We start from the raw sequence: 17,363 nt of genomic DNA on the forward strand, positions 1-17,363 counted from the left end.
CCTCGCGTCCTGTTGAATTCGTCGATCCGTGTCATTGCGTCCATCATTGATCGTTCATGCCGGCAAAGTAGAAAAAGCATCGACTCAAGCTCCAAACTTGAATAATGCCGTACAACCATGTGTACAACGCTGGGAAGATAAATATCGAGTGCGGAAAAATAATTAAGAGTTCGAAAGGCCGCAAGGCCCATCTATATTTGAATGCGTCTTGCATCCAATATCATGTAACAAATAAAGGGGGAAGTGGGTATCGTGGTCTAAAATTCAGGTGTCAGACTTCCTGCTCCTTTTGCAAGTTGAAGGAAGCATTCTGGTAACCATCTTTCGTCTAACGAAATCGCATCCCACCAAGATTCCACTCCTTGCCAGGCGGCCTGTGTGCCTACGGCTCCGAGTGAAACATGGCATCTCCGCCATAGACAGACACCTTCTTGGCCGTCTCGTTGCTGGCGGTGCTCGCGCCTGTGTCTCGCCTCCTGGCCTCAAAGGGCCGCGGAGACTGAGAGGCACTTGTAGGTGACGCCTTCTTCTTGGACTTCGCCATCAAGAAAATACCATCGTCGCTGTCTTCGTCCTCGTCAACGTGAGGCGTCGGCGAATCCATGTCTTCAGGTGAATGTGTTTTGCTGTCGTCATCAAGTTGCAGCCGCAGAGAGTCGCTGCCCATGCTCTGAGAATGCTCAAACATTGGAGTCATGGGAAACCCATTGGCGGGCTCTTTCACCAGTGCGGGTGGTGTTATTGCTTCAGATGACCCCTCGTGCCGCGACACCTGTCCACTTGCCCCAGCTCTTGCCAAAAGCTCTGCTTCCATGTCGGCAGAGACGGAACTAGCGCCACTGAGAAGAGCGGGAAGGGAGGGATCCGACTGGAACACAAGCATCTGTGCTGATGCTGTCTTGGGAGGTTCCGCGTGCACGGGACTAGTCGTCTCACTCGGGCTTGTGAGAGGTGTTCCCAGGCCATCCATCGACTCCATGCTAGATGACTTGGTCGTCGTCATAGTATCTCCTCTGCATGGGGCTATCGGATGCTGTGGCCAGTCTTGTGAACCTGGGGAGGGGGGGCAGGGGATACTGGCAGGCTCTGCCTCCACCTTCGGCGGAGACAAGATTTGCGACTCGCACAGAGGCTCGACAGCTGCTTGAATTGTTTCGGGGCTCGACGACATATTTGCATGATGTTCCACCTGGGGGTGACCGCCTTCATGTCCTTTTACTGTGGCGGTCCGGTGAGTACTGGTACTGGTGCCGAACTGTTTTTGAAGATTTGAATCCGACCGAGGGTGCCCATGCTGATACGACGCAGTGCTGGCTTGTGGTGATGAGGACAACGGGGAATAGGCGCCGTATCCTCGACTGCCTCTTCCTAGATCGAGAGACTTGATGGGTCCGGGATGGCGGTGTATGGTTCCCGTCGCAGTCGCTGGCGAAACGGAAGAAGACCCATGGGTATGCTTGTCCACGCTCATGAAGAGACCTCGTTCGGCGGACGCAGACCTCGAGTTAGCTTCGCTTTGGGATTCGAGTGCTCGGGACCTGCGGCTTCCATCCCGGTGAAGCTGGGGATGCACATCCGCATGAGGCGTGACCGGAGTAGACTGCGTTTCAGGAAGGGCTGGGGCTAGTTGTAAGAATTGTGGCGCGAGTCTGCTATGGCCAACGTGGCGCTGAAACCGTCGAGAACAGGCTGTTGCAGCGGAGAAGTCCGTGTTGCCATTGTTTGCATGCTTCCCAGGAGCAGTCCAGAGGTGATGATGTTGCTCCTTGGGCGTTTCGCTTGACCGTAGGACCGTTGCGAGAGGATCGTATGCGCCATCGGCATGGACTGTAGCAGTCGACGTAGCAGTGGTCGTCGGGTGACTGGGCCCTCCTAGGCCGTCCTTGCCACTTGTGCCAAAGTAATCTTCACCACGGAGACTAGGGCGTCGCTCAAAGCTGGGATGAAAGGCAGGGCCGGTGGGTCTGAACATGCTGTCCCCGGCAGAGCTGGCCACGCTACTTGTTGCTCTCCTGCGTGACCTGCTGTCGCTGCGTTCCACAAGGGGATGAATCACCTTACCAACAGCCTTTTTCATGACTGATCGAGCGCGTTCCAAAAATGTGAGAGGAACGACAGCATATGACATATCCTTCTCATCAACTTGAATCTTCCTGCCCTGTGAAGGTCGCGCTGGATCAGTGTCATCAAGCCAACCCACGACATTGTTGATGCCTTGGACAACCCATGGATGTCGTTTGATATCCCGCAGACGAATCCTCTTTTCGGGATTTTTGGTCAACATCAGTCGAAGAAGATCATACAGCAGATTGTCCACATCCTCATACTCCAAGTCATTGTCATCTCGGTATGGGTGTGCGTTTTGTCGCTTGTAGAGGGAGTGCTCCGCTGGCGACGTGGAAGGGTCGACAGGTTTTAAGCGGCGGCGAGGGATGTGAACTTCTTCTGTAGCAATCTTGCGGAACATTTGAAATTCATCTTCAGCCAAAAACGGAATACGGGCAAAGATGAGACAGTACAAGGTCACGCCGAGTGACCAAACATCAATCTGCTCCGACACTTTTGGCTGATTGTGGCTGTCGATATCGGTATAGCACAGCTCGGGTGCGAAGAAAGCTGGAGTGCCAACCGTCTTGGCTAGTTCGAGATCGTCGTCAAAGTCCTTAGCTTCAGACTCGGACACGGTGTCGTCAGGTTCGCCATCACGAATAGGGCGACCAAAGTAAGAAACTCCAAAGTCGGATATTTTCACGCGGTGCTCTCTTGTCCAGAGTAGGTTGGCCGGTTTGATGTCTCGATGGACAACGCCTTGATAATGGAGGTACTCTAGACCCAACACAGTATCACGGAATGTAGATCGGGCCTGATCAAAGGTGAAGCATGGGACGAAAGAATAGTCTTCGGCAAAAGGATCATGCGCGTAAGGGTTATAATCGACAGAAGACATGTGGGAGATGATGGAATCAGCCATGCTCGGGGATCGCTCTCGAAATCCTTCTCGCGAGCCGTCCTCAGCGTACGCTCCGTACATGGTACCGTCGAGTGCGGCGGTCGAGCCCGGAGCTGAGTGCAGAGGGCCAGGTGTTTCCATATCGTCGACCCATGAGATATCCTCAGCAAGCTCGGAGGGCATCAGGCCAGTTGAGGCAATCGACATTGATCTGGAGGGCGCCAGAGAGGAGCGTCGGGAGCCCGAGGGTGAAGATGGCCCGTCGGTAATAGCAAAGTCTTCACGAGAGGAGATGCGAGACCAGTGTCCGACACTGCTACCCTCATCAGCGGCACCGTGCTCGACGCTCCAGTAGTCGGATGGGCCTGCAAAAGTTTGCGCCATCTTCGCCCGCTTTAGTTCCTTGATGGCTTGTCGGCGTTCGAGGATTTGGTGATATTGTTCCTCCTCGGCGGTCGGTGCAGGGCCGCCCATTTCTCGTTCAACTCGTCGTCGCTCATACTGACAAATGTGTGGCAAGCCCTTCTTGCGCCAGACAATCTCACCAAGCTCTACATGCTCAAGGACCATGTAGATTTTCTTGAGTTCTGGGTCGTCAATGACTTCGAGTAAGGCAACGACATTGGGGTGACGGATTTTCTTGAGAATGGCAATTTCCTTCTTGGTCTTGTCTTGTGGCGACAGGGCGGTCACTTTGCCCAGTCGTCGCTTCTTGGAGAAGCGAGGGATGATTTTGATGGCGACATTGTCGCCCGTTTCGAGATTTCGAGCCAGCTTAACTTTGCCATGCATGCCACGACCAATTTCCTCGATGACTTCATACTGGTTGATGGACTTGCGGCCAGTGATATTATCAGAGTCGATCAGGGCCTTGTGGGTTCTGAGAGGTGGTGACAGGTTAGCAAATTGCCGGTTCAACTGAGAGACGCCAAATGAAGCCAGGCTACAGGGGCATGTGGTGTCTGCAGAGTGATCTCTCCACCAGCGAACCCTCCTGCTTTTTCAAGATTTGAGGCAATCCAATGCAAGAGAGACCAAAAAGTTGTAGAGGGCATGAAGGTTTTTGGGGAGGGGGGGAGGTAGAAGTTATGGCGGGCGATAAGCAACTTACTCTCTGACTCGATGAGTCTGTAGCGGGTGCAGAAACGGGCTGCTGCCAATTGGAGCAGGCGTATTACACTCGGAGACTGAGGTGTAGGGAAGAGAGTTGAGGTTGTGTCGAGAGGCCGTTGGACTGAAGAGACCCGGTGACGAGACCGGTGTGCTGCTGGCGGTGCGAAGAGGCAACGACGTCGACTGCGGGAAGTGAGTATGCAGAGGCTGGGGAGCAGACGGCTCTACCGGCGGCGGCGGTGATTGCTGCTGTGGTCTGTGTGGTGATTCCATCGTGAAATACGATTACAACGTCGTCGTCGTGGTCGGCGTCGCTCGATTCCGCATGCTGATGGGTAGGCTGGCCCAAGGAGGCTGGGTGAGAGCGGCCAACCAGAAACCTATCGCCGCATGACGGTGAGGTAATGGTGGATTGAGTCGATAACGTATACGATGGGAGCAAAAGCCGCAAGGCAACACAACGGCTACTGCTGCTGCTGCTGCGAGTAGAGTAAGAGTAATAAAAAAGGGAGCGTAAAAGACGGCTGGGTCGTGAGAGTGGTGAAAGGTGGCGAGGTGTTTGCAGCAATAAAAGGGAAAAAGAGACAAATGTGAGTGGGATGCAGATGGAGACCAGACGACTCTTGGGACGCAGCGGAGGTTTGTCTTGGATTGCGATGGGTAAGTGGTGGAAGTGGGCTGGGTCTAGTAGGAAATGATTGACGGGGTGGAACATTGAACAAGAGGGCCACCCCCACCAGACTGGACTGGACCGGGCAGAACAGTCTGGTCTGGGTTGACAGTGCACATTGCACACAATGTGCCGCAGTACCCAGTGTGAGGTACCTCTACATGTATCTATTGACCAACGTAACTTGACAGGAAGTGACCATGACTTTCCTCCGTGGCCGGCTGCTCCTGCCAATGTCACTTCTACTGCGACCAGACGTCTTGGGGTCAAGTCATGTCGGATGCTTGGGTTGGGCCAAGTTACCACTTGAGCACTTGAGCAGGTGAGGCACTTGACAGAGAACTTCAAACAATGGGCAACTGGCAACTGGCAACCTGGCAGGCAGGCACGATGGGAACAGAAGGCGTTGAGGGTCTCCGTACTCCATACTCGAAGAAGTACACGGCTAGTCTGGGACAGACGACGAAGGATGTAGTGTTAGATCAGTGCCGGGGTACCTTGGATCGGTACATGGGTCAGGTACCTGGGTACTTGTCGTGGTCCACTTCCACTTATCGACCCAAAACACCGTCACTCCAGTCATTCTACGAATGGACGCTGTCACCGAGGCATGTTGACCAGAGAATGAAATGAGCAACTTTTTTGCTTAACCGCCATGGTGATAATGAGAGCCGTCAGTATCAACTCGGGCTGCGCAATGCGGTCTCTTGCAGCACAGTGCAGGTACCGCCCTCTAGCTGCAACATCAACTGGGGCTGATAGAGTTGGGCTAGTTTGTGGAGGTGTTGAATGTTGTTTTTTCCTTGTTCGTTGTCCGCCGGGAGAGTTCACCAGCGATTGCCCAACAGACATGGACCAGAAACACCAGACTTATCAAAGCAGCTCCCTGTCCGGCGAGCAGGAGCGGGCCAAGGTTGATTGATGGTTTTCTCTTGGAGATGGGGTGGGGACAGTAATTGGTAACAAGATCGCACGGTGCTCTGCCCAGGCCACATCCGTCAAGATCAGCTAACTTTGTCCCCTCAGCTCCCTGGTGGCGCCGATAAACCAGTAGTGTGACGCCAAGACTTTTGGTCGCCCAGCTGCTGATTGCACTGTGTGCCGACGTCGCCATGGCCAGCCATGCTCACCACTCCCACCACCACCAGTCGACTCCCACCACCATCCATCTATTCTTATTACTTTGTATGGGTGGACGCTGGTCCATACCATCAGTCGCACCTGTCAGGTCTGGTCTCTTTTCGCCATGGCATGGTGGTGGTTTGCAACTGAGACTCTTCGTGGCTAGATGCTCTTGTGCTCAGGTCAGCTCTTCTCAGCCAACCCGACCGTTCCAGGCAAGGAACCCACGCAAGCCTCAGTCACAACGCCACCGGTGGCAACCGACACTCTTATCTCTGGCTCTCACCTCAAAATGTCCCGGAGTTCCCAAATCATTATGTCACGACACGCACGGCAGCTCACGATGTGGCCCAGCATGCCTCATCTGCCCGACTGACGTATGTTGGCGGGAACGTCGTTGTGCGATTGCAAGTGGATTACGAGTGGACCACCGCTTGGGCCGACCGACAGGGGCCAACAGAACAGAAGAAAAAGCTGCAACAGATGCAGCAGATTGATGCAGCATGGGACGGCAAGGATGGCATGGGTCAGGTCCACGAGCTCATTCTCACCATCAACCCCTCGCAACCTCAGTCTCTCCCGTCCCGGTTGGTCGCCGTCCAGCCTTGCCTTGGTCACCGTGTGCCAGGTCCATCTCTCGGCTTGCACTGGTCGTGGGTACGGATTGCATGCTGTTGGATGTCGATGTGACTTGGGATTGGACAGCCTCAGTCAAGCTGCTCTGGTTTGGCCAAGTCCGTGGATGTTTTACCCGGTCGTGTGCCAAGGAGCTTATCGGTCGCTCCATCGCCATTGGTCAGCTCGTGCGACATCGCAAAGCCCTGGCCGTGGCTTCACCTGTGGCTGGGCGCCGCTGCTGCAAACCTGCATCGAGCTCTTGCAGGGGCTGGCTGACCCGGATGTCAAGGTTTTGGTATTTGGGGTTTGTTGGAGTTGAAGCGGCTTGATCGGCACCCATTTGCACGACAACATTGGCCGCCGTGGATTGTCCTGTCAATTCTCATCTTTGCCGTGGGCAGCCAAGCCTGGCCATGCGCTAGTGTTGTTGTTCCTGTCGCTGAGGACGAGCTTGCCAACTTGGCCAACTTGCGTAGGGTGCGCCATGCCCGACCCAACGACGATCAAATCTGGTCAGGGACTGGATTGATTGTCCAGAAACCCACAGGCGGCATTTTGGGCGAAGTCGGCGGCCAACGCGATGCACCAGACCAGACACCAAACCACCTGCAAACCAGCCGCTTTCTCCATACAGCTGGGATGGACGAAGAACGACGACGTGCCGAGAAGCAGGCAATTTTCCGTTCCCAAGGGTTCCATACAATTTCGCAGACCATTGAGTCTGCCATAACGAAATTCTCTTGTTTTTCATTCATTTTTTCCCTTCTTCTTTGCTTTATGGCCCATCTGGGCCTCGAGCGCAGCGCTGTTATCTTGCTGGCTTTGGATTGCGGTCAATGACTGGCCAACGTATTATAAATTGTTTTACTTTTTTTTTCTCCCTTTGTCGTTATCTTTTCACTTATCTATCCCTGCCCTGGGAAGCAAAAAGCACTGGCCCGTCTGCCTGCACAGTTCCCTTCGTGCATTTTGGGCACGTCCTGACTATTTCTGGCTCATGTTCATCCTGCATTAGCGAATCCTGGCCAAATGCTGCTGGCTGCAATTGGGAAGGAGCCACATGCAGTCGACTTCTGGTGCAAGTCCGTCCTCCTTGGCCTGCACTTGTACTTGGCCCCTCTCTGGCACGCCAAATCTGCACCCACGCCGCAAGCCCAATTGCGAGAGGCGTCAATGTTGGGGACATCAATTCCTAAGAAAGGCGTCTTGTCTTTTGCCATTTCAGCCAGTCGTCCAAAGTCGCCCAACCACATATCGAGAAACTCTGCGAAGTTGAATCTCCTTGCTAGTTTGGCAGCTTGCCAGAGGGTTATTTTTCGCGTGAGGCTCGAAATCAGCCTGGTGCGTCGAGGTTCTTTGGTCCCGCATTACTCGGACAGATTTGAGAGCATCATGGTTGGGTCATCCAGCAGTCCGCTCAAAGTACTTGGCGAGGTCATCGTTGACTCCCAATCTCCAATAACACAAAATCAACCAGCTGAGTCTGTTGTCCCGGTTTGGGACTGGTCGCCCATACTCAAGCCAGTCTGACATCCCGTCTGGTCGTACCTTGGGGAAGCTCCAATGCATATGTACACCTCCTGCATCTGATCTCGACCTTGACACCTTGACCGACTCTCCGATTCTCCGACTCTTAGGCTTTAATGTTCGGGTTTGTGCCGGCTTTCCTTTGCGAAGCATCGGATGCTCCATACAAACCATTACCTTTGGCGCCTTTGCCCTCGTTGTCAGCCATAAGTCTTGTCGTCTCCCAGGCTTCTTCCGGGATTGGATGTCTCCGTAGGCTGAGCTGATGATGAGTTTCTTGCCTCTTCCAGCCGCGCCGTATGCCACAATTGGCAATAGCGTGCGATACAGAGGATTGTCAACACCACATTTGTTGTTTAGTGTCTGCTGGTCTTCGAGTTGTATGTTACTACTCTGGCTATGTACTTTTTCCACCGTGAGAGCGTGCCACGACAACCGAGGCTACTATTTATCTAATATTCTCCGGGACCAAATTTTGCTCTGCCTGCAGCAACAGCATTGCTTTGTTACGTCTTTTCAGCTGTCTTCAAGGCATTCCAAACAAGCCATCACCGTGAGGCTGAGTTGTTCAAAGTCCAACATCCATAACCACAACTTCTCGTTATACTCTCCAGCAGGGTCTTCAGGCAAGTGCCGCTGGGTACAGAGCCCATGAGCTCAGGATTGTCCTTGTCCTTGACACGTTCCAAAAGCTAGAGTTGTCCAGTGACATCTCACGATGCATCGCGGCCCGTTCAAATTGGGAGCGCGGGGAGCCCAGCGGTGGCGCAACGTCGCTTTGGTGTCAAGGCGCCACGGACTTAGCCGGCCAAGTTCCATCTGTCCAGTTAGAATCAGACGATTAGACTCACGATCTTTCAGCCAAGGTTTCGTTGAGTGTATTTTTTTTTCGCCATGGTACGTGGCCCAAGCTTTGATGCACCTCGATCCGCTAGCTCAACATCATGACGGCCCAAGTGGGTTTGGCTTCGGGAGCTGTTCCCATTTCGAATCCTTGTCCACGATTGCCTCGTAGATGGACGGACGGCGGCGCATTCGGCTGAATTACCATTGAACCAATTTTCTGATCCTCCTCAACGAAGTTCACTGGCACTGGTTTTGGGTTGTTGGCTCTGCTTGGCAGAGGCTGCACTTTGCGGGCCGGCATGCCTTGCTATCTCTCATCATGCGACTTCTATTTGCAGGCACTCGACGATGTCATCATGCTGGTGCCTCATGGTTTTGATGAAACCTACGAGAGGGCTCATGCCAAACGTTGGGAGACACATCCAATCACGAGCCATCATTTCTGTCGAGTCCTCATCTTGTGCAGAGTATTCGGTGTTCAGCGCGGAGCACTCCATACTCTGCAGAGTTTGCAGGGCCGAATGCATCCAGAGCCTCACAACTTGCCAAGCTGTGACGTGGTTCACGTCGTACATACTCCGTATCTCGTAGAGTTTTCAAAATGATCTGTTACAGAGATTACGGCCCATACCATAACCCCATCTCGCCTATTATGACAAGGTGTTCGTGGATTGCAGATAAAAGACGCGTCGGCCCCCAGTCGTGCTCCAAACTCGGGCACTTGAGATCGTCTCTTAGCACTCCTATCAGCATGTACGCGATATCCAAGGGTTCATGGGTTCCCTGCCCTGCTTATTGCCCGCAGCGGGCCTCCCGCTTTCCAGTGGTCCCTTATGCGTTACATTAGTGATGAGCATTTCTGCAACTGAGGCTTTTGCCAGAGTCCTACCGAACCATTTTGCGCCACTCTATCATGCCTCGCTTGGCCTGGGTCAAGGAGTAATCCATCCCAGAAACTTGCCTGGCTGGCTGGAGATAGTTATTTCTACACTTGCATGCATCATCAATTGGCGGACATGGATATGTGCATGTGTTGGTGTTTGATGCCAATGTGAGGGAGCTACTTTGCAGCAGATAATTTGTTTTAAAATGCCTCGTATCACATTGCCTCCATCGAATTGCAACAACCCCTGGGTCATGATGGAAGACGCATCAAACTGTAGGTGGTCAGCCAAAATGCAAGTGCAATCCGACAAGTGATAAAACCCGGCTAGAGGGCGTTTGTCAGGTCGCGTTTTTAAACATGATGGTCGAGTCATCGTCGTCGGCTTGGAAGCATCCTTGAAAGAGTTTGGTCTGGTCTGGTCTGGTCTGGCCGCGCCCGCCCAACATTACGTTCCCCCACTCAGAGCGACAGTGGGCATATTGCAGTGTTACAGGTTTCGGGTTCCCTTAGAGCATCGTGACGGCTGGCGCGCCTGCTGGTAATGAATCCATATGGCGTTGGGGTATGGAGTATGGAGTATGGAGTATGGAGCACGGAGCACGGAGCACGGAGTATGGGCTCTGGTGGCATGGATGGAGTCTGGAGGTAATACCAAAGGTAATACCAGACATTCGGCACCTATGAACTCACTTACACCTCATCCATACACACAGCAATGTACGAAAGAACTTTGGGACATGGACCGCTCGTCCCGCTCCGATGAGACCCCAGTGCCGTTGGTAGCCACTTTGCTCCGAGACGAACGCTTCACCTTTGAATGATGGGGGTGGGTGGGCGTCACATCGTGCGCTTTTAGAATTGGTGCGAACTGTACACCATCATCAGCGCTTTCCAACTGTTGAGGGGGGCTTTCATGCGTGAAATTAAGCCGACGATATTTTTTGTTGGTACGGCAACTCACTCCAGAGGCATTCTAAACGACGTGGCTGGAAAAATATGACAGTTGAATTGGTTCTATTCTTGAGAACGGCCCAGTTCAGCCATGGGCACCAGCTTCACATGGTCAGTTCCTGGCATGGGTCCATCCATGGCAGACTGGAGTCCTTGAGCTGGAAAGTCGAATTAGCTGGGTGAACATGCTCAGCCAGACTTTGATAATCTGCCCACGCCAATCTCTGCCCTTTGCAATGTACTGCTTTGGCATTCTCGAACCAGCCATGGTACAAAGCACTGACCAGAAGACAGATTACATGGATATGGCAAACTCCGTGGTCAAGGCCTCTCGTTAGCAGCCAATATCTGCTGCTGCAAGTCCTTACAATCTATGGCCGTGACCTCTGTCTCCATAAACACCAGCCGTCGACATGAAATCTACACAAGCCCAACTCAACGCTGATCGGCTCTGCTCTCACGACGAACATGGTGCCTATCATGTCCATTTGCCCATTGTCCTGGAGGCGTCATTTGGCGCGGGTGGTTACGCACCAGAAACGGTGCATTTGTGATTCGTCACATTTGGAGAGCTCAAGATCCTTGTCCAACAGCCCGGGGTGGTCCGTTGTCACAAGCCAGAACTTACTTGATGGTGTGTACGGGGTACATACTACAGAGCACAGAGCACGGAGTAGTTTGTGAGTTAGCTTGTCAAGCTGTCAAAATAGGCACATTTCACGGTTGCCGTGTCCTCGACTACAACAAGGACCTGGCCGGAGAAGAAATACCCGAGTCTCCAGCATACGTCAGGGTTGTTGGTGTTCTGGCCTGGCTGCATGTCATCAACACCAGCAGCTGAGTGAGTCCAACGGCGAGTAAAACTACCGAGTCAGCTTCCAGAGCCAGATTATTTATTACCTGACAACCTGGCTGCTGGCATTGTCGTCGCAGAACGTCACAGCTCCACTACCACGCGAGATTGTCGACAGTTGGTTCATGGGACAAGATCACATCACCAATGTTTCTTTGTACACGTCCACACACCCGTGTTCTGTCCTCGGTACTCAGTACTCCGTGCAGTTTGTTGAAAAGCCCCTAGCACCCTAACTACTGATGGCTGTGGTGCGCCCGCTACCCTTCTCGTCGGAGGAGATGCTCCTCATGTAGAGATGGCACTAACGGTGGCGTAACGAACTGCCAATGATGTTGCCCGGTGGCAACTTCATCTGGGAGATCGACGTTGCGCCGGTAATCGATATGTAGCCGTCATCCAATTTGACAGACTAACTACCTCGAAATATCACTTGGCTTACAATTTTGGCTTTTCAGGAGAGCCCAGCTGCTTGTGAAGTGGATTATCTTGATTCATAACTCTACTTGGGATTAAATCGCCTCCAGGTTCTCGGCGCACGCTAGTCATCCACTTCAATATTGGCTTTGTGGATCACTAGCTGTTCTTAGTTAACGTGACTTCTTTACACGAGGATTTGACCGTTGTAGTGGATGTTGATCGTTGCCTGCTTTTAGTTTGTGCCTTGCTGATGTCTAGGCTGCTTCTTGGTTTTTGTTAGTATGTCGTGTGATGGTGAATAGCATCTGATGCTCTTTGTCGTGGTGGTGCTTGAATCTTGGGTCTAGGTTATGCTTGGCATTCTTATATGGGGGGTTGGATTAGTCGAATGGAACACGACAGTTTGACTGCAAGCAGGTAATTAGAGAAGTATTTCAAAACGACATCATGAATACAATTCAGCAAAGTGGAAGTACCCAAGAAGCATAGCTAGAGGCAGCTTGGAACATTTCTCATTCTTTGCTCGATGGCGCACAGCATTCATCAACTAGGCAACCACAGGACCAATGCAAACAGCAAAGCAGCTTCGTGCCAAATGAACTCTGTGAACCACCTGATCAGTACGAAGTGGTGCATCGGGGACGAGTGATAGCCTCATCCAGTCGAATTTGCTACCCTCTTCTAAAGTGTATGTCAACATACTCAACCGTTGTACAATAAGAGGTGTGATACATTCTCGTAGTGTTCAGCGCAGTGTTTTTCATAATACTAGCATCTAGTCCTCTACATGTAGTTATTGCGTTCTCATTGCCTGGTTTCATGTTATATTGCAAAGAGCAAGCCTTGTTAAACATCCCATTTAGTTCTGTAGCCTGAACTTACACATTGTCTCTACGGCCATGACGTTCTTGTCCCTTGTCCCATGACTTAGACTTGAAGCGGAAGGTCTCGATTTGGGTTGTTTAGCTCACATGAGGTAGATTCAACTGGATCTTGGCACCGTGCACTTACTTTGGAGGAGTCTGTCCCCGTTGCCAAGAATGTTGGTATCTGAGGAACTAGTAATACATGTGGATGCGTGCATGATGGGGTTGTCAATTTGTTACAAAGTCTTTAACTGACGAGAATATTTAGGAGCTAGAGCTTCTCCTGCTGACTACTTTGATCTGAAGAAACACCATGCCACATCCAGTTTAACTTGCCACAGGAGACAGTACTGGAATAATCTACGAAGCTTGGATGTACCTCCTGGACTCGCTCGAAATTGTACTCGCTGCCCATTTGATTTCTCATAGTTACGGTCATCTGGACAGGATGGCCGCAAGATATAGCTCGTATTATTGACAAAAGCTGCGAGAACACAAACTAGGACCGTAAATCAAGGAAAGAAATCACATCGGATCTCCCCAACCATCTTAACCATCAACACCCATAGAATGCGCTCGGCGCAGTCAGCCTCGTACAAGAGTCATCTCACGATTGTCAACACGGCACTTAACCCCGAATACAAGGCACCAGCAAGAGCAACATTCATCCCATGTATAAACACCAACTCAAAATCCGGTTCTACGCAACACATACACCACTTGACATGCTGCGCCTTGAGCTGACGCACCCGTCCGTTCCGGCATTCAATCTTCGCCCCGTATTGATATCAATACAGTCGCCACCACACCCACGTCTACCGAAGACACATCTTCATGAATAAACACCATCACAAGCAATAATATTTCCCTGCATAAGCACGATATGCCGGTTGGCGCCTGTTCCCGTGAATGGTCGGGTAGGTGTTGCAGCGGGATCCACAGGTGTGTCTGGTGATCGTGTAGTGTGGGCGCCAGGACGGGTACGGACAGAACCGTAGGACGAAGTGGGATGTGTGCTCCGTTCGGGGTTAGTGGTGATGGCTTGAAAGCAGGTTTTGAGTTGGGGAAATGGGAGGGAGTTCAGGGTAGGACTCGAGGTTGTGGTGAGCATCGTGAACCAATGGGGGAATTTTTGGTGGCTGCCAATCATGGGTGGTGGAATGTGTGAAATGGGCTCGTTTTGGAAAATGGTTTTTGGGGGTTGCTATTGGTGAGGAGGGTTGGAGATTGGGAATGAGGGGATTTGGGGTTTCTTCCTTTCATGTCGGGTTGAGATGTTGATGATGGTGATGTGGGTGAATTTGGCTGGTGAGATTAAGGATCGCGATAGATTGGCCTTATGGAGATGGATAGATGGAATAGATGGATAGTGAGGATGCTGGTGGTGCCGGGTTATGCGCTCTGGATGTGCCACGTCACAAAGGTTCGTTGGCCTGGCCTGATGCGTTGAAGCATGGCTATAAACAAGGAGATAAGATGTCCGCTATTCCATCTTGTTAAATAGAACCTTGACCTCCTTCAAGCCTGGCCTGGCTTGGTCCCAAGTCACCTCTAGTCCTGACGCCTGTCCATCGGCCCCAAAACTGAATTTGGCTGCCACCGCGTCTCCCAGTTCTCGAGGCGCTTTCGAACTGCCGAGATACATGATCCAGTAATCGCCCGAGACGTGTCGCAGCACAAAGTCGAAAGGCATAATCATGTCTCCGCGATCGCCGACGAGGACTGTGGAGCTGGCGTCTTCTGGGTCGACTGCTTCCTTGATCTGGAGTGTGCCGTATCCTGCGTCGACATAGGTCCCGACAAGGCTACTAGGCTTTTTGCTTGGCGGGAGAGTTGGCGACGGTAGGTTGGGGTACAAAATTTCTGCGGCGTGGTCGAGCTTGTATCGATGGTCTTCCACTTGCTTCTTCAGTCTACAACTTTGTTAGTTTGCCCTGCAGATTGGATCCCTCTCCTCAGAGTTAGGCCGCCAACATACCCGCTTGAAAGATCGACGCGCTGGTCCGCAGGAATCTTGAGTTTATCCTCGATCAACTTTCGTATGACAAGAGCCTCGACCGAGTTCGAAGAGCCGGCGGTATTACCGAACATCGCCACGGCATATTGCAAATCTGGAAGCCAGTAAACGTCGGTCCCGAAGGCCCCAGTTCCTCCATTGTGCGAGTACACGACCTGGCCGTGTAGGACAGTACGTCCCCAACCCAGACCATATAACTCTACATCATTGCCCCTCGATGGTTCGGTCTCTTCTACCATCCGCGGTTTTCGAATCTCGGCATGAGTGCTGTTGGAAAAAGGCCCGGTTTGATACAAGAGACACTTTAGCCATTTTGAATAATCCAATACGTTGGAGACGATTCCGCCCGCGCCACTGGATTCTCGAACGGTGTCAGAGACGGGGCTGTATTCCTTAGTCTTTGGATCCCACACATAGCCATGCGCGAGCGGCTCGCCTCTATCTTCCGCCTCTTGTCGGTCTAGGTACGTAGATGTCATGCCCAGCGGCCCCCAAATGACGTCTCGTAAAGCGTCTTTCAGTCCCTCGCCAGTGACGGTCTCAATCACATGCGCAAGGGTAATGTACATGAGGTTGCAGTACTGCCAAATCACACGAGGCGGAGCAGTAGGGGGTAAATTTCGAAGATTTCGAACAATGTCCTGGTTCGACACACGTTTTCCATCTCTAAGACGAGCCCATGACAGGTCGTGACGAGGCATGCCTGTGCGATGACTAGCGGCGTCTTCCAACGTTATGTGGTTGGTAGACCACTCATCTTGAAGCACAAAGTCATCGCGGATGATGGAAGAAATTGGCGTGGACCAGCCGCCTTCGAGAACATGGTAGGATCCGTTTGAGATCAAATGAGCCAGCGTGGCATCGACAAACGCTTTGGTTGTTGAGCCTCCATGCCATAGTGTCTCCGGAGTTGCTGGCGTATCCGGAAGAATTGCGAATCCGTAGCCCTGAAAAAAAGTTGGCATTCAAATAACGTTGAAGCAGTTGGCGGCCATCAACACACCATTGCATGTACCTCTTGGCCATCGATAACGGCGATTGACACTCCTGGTACCTTCCACTCTTCCAGCAGATCGGTGATGTATTCCCCAAATTCATCTGTAAATGGGTTACCGGGCGTTGAATGATCCCTGGCAGCAGCACCAGCACCAACAATTGGTTGCTGAAATCGTGAAGCAATTGAAATTGGGCATTGTATCGCCAGCAATAGCGCTGCTGCTGGTAAGCCGAGACGCCTAATCCGTGCCATTGTAGGCGAGTAGGAGAACAAAGTTGAAGGAAAGGACAAAGCGCTGTGTGAACAATCGAAGTTGCCGTCTTGCACCTTAAGCCCCTCTTGTTGCTTGAACTGTGTTCGGCTTATCCCTAGTTGAACCAAGACTTTGCGTCATGGGCCGCGTATCAAGAGCTGTTGGACGGGTGGTGGCGGGTACAGCTTCCTGTCAATTTCGTCTCTGCGTATTTTCGTTGAATAAGGTAGAATACAAAGGAAGAGATCTGCAGCTGAAAGCCGTCGACTACGATCCCGTGCGCCAATTTCAATGTCGTAGATGTCGTACCTGTGAAACGTGACACCCCGCAGAAGAAGACGTTGGTTGGGAATCGGGATGTGGGAAGGAAGGTGCGGCTGATTATCTCGATTCTCGACTTCCTCCACACAATCCTGGGCTCCAGATTGTAGGACATGTTTTTTCGTCGCAACAAAACAACTCTACTTTCAACGCCTTTCGTCAATGACTAAGAAATCAATGGCACTGCTAATAGCTGCACGATGGTCCTTCTAGATCTTGAATACAGACTGAAATTATCCACGAGCGCCAGCATCCGCTTCGCACCGGGTTGGGATGGCAGAGAGAGACCCATCTCCAACCTCCCTCTCCAGAGGCACACCACATCTTGTCCAGCAGATATGACGGGCAGAAACATCACCAGAGCGAAAATAACTTCTAATACCACATGGGGCCTGCAGCCTTTGCCCGTGGCCCGACTGACTTGACATCCTCTGGATGATGGTGTTCAGATTGGTCTCGTCCGTCATGAACATCACAAACAAGTACAGCATGTACCCCTGCCATCAATTGCGTAAATATCCGACATATGCCTCCAGTCAAGGTAAAGTGGAAGCAATACGCTTCCAGCATCTGCATCCTGCGACTCTGACAGGCGGAGCCACATTGGTCAGACGGCCCTGCTTACCTTGCGATGCTTTCGGTCATGTCGGCACGAGATTGCCGTCACTTCTGACTCTTACAGCATCTTATGGATAGTATCATGCCAACATAGCGCCATTACATTCTACGGGCGGTATTTAATGAAAGCAAAACTTCTCCAATGATGGAACACAGCTGGCGAATGGCAACACTTACACTACGCAACAGATGTATTTCGCAACTTCGAGGTCAGACCAAGTTGCAGGCTATTTGATATTGGATCTCATGCTGTTGCCACTCCTTGTTCAACTTGGAATCCCATTATTTGGGTGGAGACGGCTGTGCGCCTGTCAGCTTTTCCACGTTCGCCTGCC

The 17,363-nt window shown here is 52.0% G+C and overlaps 3 protein-coding genes across 3 annotated transcripts; 1 reads left to right on the forward strand and 2 right to left on the reverse strand.

The window, feature by feature from the left end:
* Positions 1–382: 382 nt before the first annotated feature.
* Positions 383–4,336, reverse strand: VFPPC_13252 (serine/threonine-protein kinase ssp1; the record flags this gene model as incomplete). The annotated part of the gene is made up of 2 exons (XM_018291029.1): positions 383–3,830; positions 4,062–4,336. 2 exons carry the CDS (start codon positions 4,334–4,336, stop codon positions 383–385), a joined length of 3,723 nt encoding a protein of 1,240 aa, XP_018146285.1.
* A 3,929-nt stretch (positions 4,337–8,265) lies between these two features.
* VFPPC_17600 (hypothetical protein) lies at positions 8,266–8,845 on the forward strand (the record flags this gene model as incomplete). Its single annotated transcript, XM_022429295.1, has 2 exons — positions 8,266–8,531; positions 8,575–8,845. 2 exons carry the CDS (start codon positions 8,266–8,268, stop codon positions 8,843–8,845), a joined length of 537 nt encoding a protein of 178 aa, XP_022285678.1.
* A 5,460-nt stretch (positions 8,846–14,305) lies between these two features.
* On the reverse strand, positions 14,306–16,088 carry VFPPC_13253 (penicillin-binding protein; the record flags this gene model as incomplete). The annotated part of the gene is made up of 3 exons (XM_018291030.1): positions 14,306–14,735; positions 14,801–15,786; positions 15,855–16,088. The coding sequence occupies 3 exons, from the start codon at positions 16,086–16,088 to the stop codon at positions 14,306–14,308; spliced, it is 1,650 nt and encodes a 549-aa protein (XP_018146286.1).
* Between the last annotated feature and the right edge of the window lie 1,275 nt (positions 16,089–17,363).

The sequence above is a fragment of the Pochonia chlamydosporia genome, chromosome 2, assembly GCF_001653235.2.
Source record: "Pochonia chlamydosporia 170 chromosome 2, whole genome shotgun sequence".
NCBI classification, from domain to species: Eukaryota; Fungi; Ascomycota; class Sordariomycetes; order Hypocreales; family Clavicipitaceae; genus Pochonia; species Pochonia chlamydosporia.